Source organism: Eurosta solidaginis, chromosome 4 (assembly GCF_040869045.1).
Source record: "Eurosta solidaginis isolate ZX-2024a chromosome 4, ASM4086904v1, whole genome shotgun sequence".
Classification (NCBI taxonomy): domain Eukaryota; kingdom Metazoa; phylum Arthropoda; class Insecta; order Diptera; family Tephritidae; genus Eurosta; species Eurosta solidaginis.
Genome location: NC_090322.1, coordinates 146,748,847 through 146,754,773, shown reverse-complemented (window position 1 = coordinate 146,754,773; position 5,927 = coordinate 146,748,847). Strand labels below are relative to the sequence as shown.

Sequence of the window (5,927 nt, the reverse complement as noted above, 5' to 3'; positions counted from 1 at the left end):
CAGCTGATTACATTAGGGATACGGATACAGCGATACGACATACGGCACCAATGACTCCAGCTTAACGGGAAAATCTGGGTTGCCATTGTTGTTTCGGTTGGAAACGGGCATTTAGGGTTCTGTGCAGAGACGCAAAAGATTGAAACAGGGTTTATGTAGTCACAAAAGTGTTGCTCCTGTTTCACAGCATTTTAATTTTATATCATTGCGAAAAGTATTCAGTTCAGAGTTATTGATTTTCATTAAATGTTTAATTTATTACGGAGGGTTAAACCTTTAAGTGTAAAAGGCAGAGAAAACGTAGAGTTTTTCAAATTATTGTGAAAAACTTTTTAATTTGAATTTCTGTACCCAAGTTCACTATATTTGTGTAACACAAGAATCTGGAGATCAATTCCTTAACTTTGGAAAACTGAAGAATGTACACTTATTGAAAACTCATTTGCACACACAATTTACACTTTGAATTTAATTGTGTTTTTATGCACAAAATTTTGAAACTAAAAACAAAATTTTCATTTTTCAGAAAAAATAAATAAAAAACGGCCTAATGTCAAAAAACCCTATCGAAATACAAACTGCATTGTTTGTTTTTAATGAACTACGTTGTATTTTCTTGTATTTCGTTAGTTTTTTTCAAATATAGTTCATACACTTACACCAGTACTGGAACCTTATTGGCTCCCTCGACAAAAAATATTACAGAAAATACAAGAAAAATACATAGAAAATAAAGTAGTGTCATATAGGAGTTTGATTTGTTTACACTTGCAGCACCATTTTGTGTAAACAGCCTTAGAAGTGAAATGTTTCCATGTTACACGTGTGGTGCTTTATATTTTGACTCTAATTTAAATAAATTTAGCTTTCCGTATGTTTCCGCATTGTTGCAGACTACAAATCTTCTAGTATTCTTATTTCCGCGGAAATATATGCAACTATTTCATCTGTAAATACTACAAAGTTTTATTAAACTATCAAATGCAACTCAGCTTGAAGTACTCTTACGTACCAAAAATGCAACTCTAGACCTGAGATTTGCATCAGGTGAGCGAGGCTGTTTGTAGTTTTGACATTTATCGCTTAGTTGACACACTTGTATAGGTACACTATGGATCCCACCAACGAACTCCAAAGGAAAAATAACAGGTTAGTCGAAATTTTATACAAAAACAAAGCAATTGACTTGAGAGAAAAACAACAGCTGCTGTGACTAAACAACTTCTGGCTAAATTTACGAGGCTTTCGAAAGTATAAAGAACAGGCTTTACTGAGTTTTAATTAATTCGCTTTTATTATTTGTAACGTGTGAATATTGTATAGTTTAAAATTAATAGTTAAATGCAATATATGGCGCACTTTTGCGCTTTACTAATATTTATAGAGAAATTGTTTAAATTAGTTAAATTGGTAAATCGTTTAAATGCAGCTCAGCGTAGCGGCGGTTTGGTTTTGGTTTGGTTTCGTTTTTATATCTTTTCGTGCCTCGTACGCGTCTGAATTCTCGTAGCCAACAGATTCCTCGAAGGAACGTTTCGGTAAATTCAAAACGCGCTTACATTTTTGGCACGGTTGCATTTTTGAGTATAAATACAGATAAGTTGTAATTTTTTGTATAAATAATAAGATAATTCAAATTCAGTTTCGAAGTGATTGACAAGCAGTTTCATTTAAATAAGATTTAAAATACTGTAACGTTCTTAAAGAATATTTCCGAGCATTCTATGGTTTAAACAGTAACATCCTCCCGCCCCCCTCCCCCCCCCCGTGATTCACGTCACTGGTAAGAGAATCACTACCAACGTCAAGTATTGCAATTTTGGATGCTGGCCTTCGTATGACTCCGACTGATGTCTTACCTAAAACTGATCTGACTTGACCATCTGGAGCTGGCTTTGCCTCTGTGACGATGCCCCTTTTCCAATGCCCTCGGCTTTCGTTGTCGTCGCAGATTATAACAACGTCACCTAGCGCTATCGGCATTACTCTCTTATACCATTTAGTACGTCGTGTCAAAGTAGGAAGATACTCAAGTATCCACCTCTTCCAGAAGGTTTGCTTCAGTTGCTGCGCTATATGCCAAAGTTTGCGCAAACATTTTTCGTATGAGAGTGCAGGAGTTTGTATTTTATTTGCGCACCCTAGCAAAAAATGATTTGGTGTTAGAGGTTCAGCGTCTTTCTTTTCTAGTGGAACATGTGTTAGTGGACGCGAATTTATCAAATTTTCTGCTTCAATCAGTAGACTCTGTAACGTTTCCAACTGTGGCGCTCGTTCTTTAAGTGTGAATATTAAGACGCGTTTTACGCTTCTCACCATTCTCTCCCATGCGCCTCCTGCAGATGGATTGGCAGGTGTATTGAAAACCCACTCAACTCCTCTACGATCGCATTCCGATTGCATGCCAACCTGCACGCTTACCCAGTCTTCCTTGCTCGCGCCGACAAAATTTGTTCCCATATCGCTCCTAAGTCGCACCGGGACACCTCTTCGGTTTACAAAATTAAAAAAAAATAAATGTAAGGCGCGATAACCTCCGAAGAGATCTAAGGCCGAGCTTCTCTTCCAATTTGCGTCGTGCTCCTCTTGATTTTTCCCTACAAATTGGCCGGACGGGATCTACATGTTTTATGCCGACTCCGAACGGCATCTGCAAGGCACATGAGTTTTCACTGAGAGCTTTTCATGGCAGAAATACAATCGGAGCGCTTGCCAGACACTGCCGAGGGGCGACCCCGCTTAGAAATATTTTCTTCTAATTGAAAAATCCTATTTCTAAAATTTTGATGTTGCTTTGCCCGGGAGTTGAACCCAGGGCATACGGTGTGATAGGCGGAGCACGCTACCATCACACCACGGTGGCCATGTGGTTTACAAAATTACGACAGACAATTATGGCGGAATCTGTCGACAGGTCCTTAGCTAGTTCTAAATGGATGGCTCTGATAGTTAAACAAGTAAAAAGCGCGACCCAACGTTTTTCTCGACGCCGGCCTATGGATACCAATATGGGCCCGAAATAGTCGACCCCTGAATACGTGAACGGGCGAACGAAGGGCGTAGTTCGATCGGTGGGTACTTGGCCCATGATTGGTGATTCAGGTACAGCTGATAAGTTTTTGCACATTTGACAATTAGCTTTAATTGACCTTAATACTCGGCGTGCGCTTGGAATCCAAAACTTCCGACGTATTGCGCATAGTGCTGCATCAAAATTATGGTGATGGAAAACTTCATGATATTGTTTGGCTGTAAGGCGGGATATAGGGTGGTCTTTTGACAGAATTATTGGTCGCCTAGTTGACAGTGGTAGACATTCTGCGTAATCAATCCTCCCGGCCAATCGAAATGTGCCTTCCTTGTCTAATATTGGGCTGAGCTTAAAGAGAGAACTACATTTCGGAATTTGAGCACCCTTACGTAACAACTCTATCTCGTCAGCAAACACATTTTGCTGTACTAGTGCGCAAATCAGTAACTCAGTTCGCTTAATTTCATTTGCATTAACAAACTTTGACGCATCTTCATAGCCTCTACGCTTGCGAAATTTTACTATAGCATATCGTACCCATGTCATTACTCTTAAAAACTTATAATAATTTGAATACTTGTTGAATGGGATTACCACGTCTGGTAAAGCTATCGTGCATATTAGCTTAGAGCGTCTCTCCTCTTGGCATTCGTTTCGATTAATATCGCTTGGCATTACTGCCCATTCAGTATCAGGTAATCTCAAAAAGTTAGGTCCATTTAACCACTTACCATTTCCAGAAATTGTTTTGATGCGCGTTGCATCATCGGCTGGGTTGTCTATACCTGGGACCCACCTCCACTGACTGGGTTCGGATGTTTGCAATACCTCAGCTATACGGTGTGCTACGAACTGCTTGTAGCACCTGGTATCGGACCTTATCCACTGCAGAACTATTTTTGAGTCTGACCAAAATATCACTTTATTTGGCTGAACGTCATGGCTATTGATGACCGCTTCTTTCAACCTTATACCCAGGACAGCTGCTTGCAACTCAAGCCGTGGAATGGACAGGGGCTTGAGCGGGCTACATCGGGATCGACCAGCTACAAATATAACTTCTGTGTTGTCTGTGTATTGAATGCGCCAGAAAGCGACGGCAGCAAATGCGATCTCGCTCGCATCGACGAAAACATGCAGTTGTATGTTAGAATTCGGGTTCAAAAAACTTACGCTATAGCATCTGGGCATCTTGAAATCTTCGATGGTGTTCAGTGTTTTGTACCACTGCATCCATTTCTTATAAATGTCCTCAGGGATTGGCTCATGCCAGTCAACGCTTCTGTGCCACAAGCTTTGCATTAGCACCTTTGCTCGTAAAACCATTCCACAAACAAAACCAAGTGGGTCGAATATCGACATAGTAACGCTTAACATTTCACCTTTCGTCGGTCGTCTACTATAGTCCAAAATAGCTTTTGGCACTTTTGAAAATGTTAGCTTGAATAAAAAATAATCTTCGTTTGGGTTCCAGTGCATACCCAGTACCTTTTCGGTAGCACCTTCACCTCGGCATATATAGTTATTTTGTTGCGTACACGATTGCGCATTGTTCGATACGGCTCGCATGCTCGCTGCTGTGGATGTCAATTACATCTTTGGTTACTTTAATACTTTCTTTGACGATGTCAAAACTGTCCATGTAATCATCTACATAGTGCCTGTCGACGATGGCATCTACGGCTCTTGCGTTCATATTTCGATATTTTTCAGCATGCATATTTTTTATAAGTTGCGCCGAGCAAGGGGAACTTATTGATCCAAATATCATTGCGCACATAACATATACTTCGGGCGCTTTTGATTGGTCGCCCTCTCTCCAAAGAAAGCTTTGCGCTCTTTGATCTTCTTTACGAATCAAGATCCGATGAAACATCTCGCGGATGTCGCCACAAACTGCTACTTTACCCTGCCTAAACTTGCATAATATTGCTAAAAGCGATTTGGGTTGGTATTTTTCCGGCCCTTTCATTAAGGCACAATTTAACGACATATTATTGATTTTTGATGCAGCGTCGAAAACAAGTCTGTGTTTGTTACCCTTATTTAGGTTACATGTAGCGAAATGTGGTAAATACCACGTATGATCGACACTTACACTTAATTCATCGGGGGAAAACAGCTTCGCGTATCCCTTGCCTACATACTCGGCAATTTTTTCCTTGTACCACTTTCCATACTCTTGATCTCGTGCCATTTTTGCTTCAATTTGCTCTAAACGTTTTACGGCCGTACTGTAACTCTGCGGAAAATTTATATTATCTTTATTCCACAGTAAACCAGTTTCATACCTGCCATTTACATAATTTGTTGTCTGTTGCAATAAATTTTCGGCTCTTATATCTACTTCTGATTGTACAATTGGCGATTTCACAACTTCAAACTTTTCTGCAGCGAAATATTCTGACATCTGTTTGTTTATTTCATGCAGTTGTGTGTAATAAATATCTACGTGACCAACTGTGACGTCATTAGAACGATATTCATTTGATCCAAATAGTGTCCAACCTACCATTGTTTTGTGGACTGCAAAACCATCATCTAAATTGACATGTTTACTTGTTCTAATTAAAGCTGGAGACATTGGTGCTTTATCGGTAACGGTATCGGTAACCTTTTAACAGCTGATTCGACCAACCTTATGAGAATTAATGCAATCGATTATTGGTGCCGCTAAAGTCGTTACCGTATCGTAGCCAACCAATTGGGTTTTGGTTTACCGTCGTAACGATAAACAGCTGATTACGTTAGGGATACGGATACATACCGGGCTGTAGACAACAAAAGCACAAGTGTTTCTTTTTGATTATATCCCAGCGTTTGGAATAATTTTCATCTTTAAATTTTGGGCATTGATTTAAGCTATGGTTTTGATCACATAATGAGCATGTTTTCT

General features: G+C 39.7%; 1 protein-coding gene across 3 annotated transcripts; it reads right to left on the bottom strand.

Moving 5' to 3' along the window:
• Positions 1-1,781: 1,781 nt before the first annotated feature.
• LOC137248232 (uncharacterized) lies at positions 1,782-5,564 on the bottom strand. Of its 3 annotated transcripts, none has more exons than XR_010952131.1 (2): positions 5,323-5,564; positions 1,782-5,273 (listed from the first exon to the last, which is right to left on the bottom strand). XR_010952131.1 is itself a non-coding variant. In XM_067779111.1 (2 exons), the coding sequence occupies exons 1-2, from the start codon at positions 5,544-5,546 to the stop codon at positions 4,554-4,556; spliced, it is 933 nt and encodes a 310-aa protein (XP_067635212.1). In that variant the 5' UTR covers positions 5,547-5,564; the 3' UTR covers positions 1,782-4,553. The 3 variants fall into 3 exon arrangements, 1 of the variants encoding a protein (XP_067635212.1); XR_010952132.1 differs by having other exon boundaries at positions 5,327-5,564; XM_067779111.1 differs by having other exon boundaries at positions 5,334-5,564.
• Between the last annotated feature and the right edge of the window lie 363 nt (positions 5,565-5,927).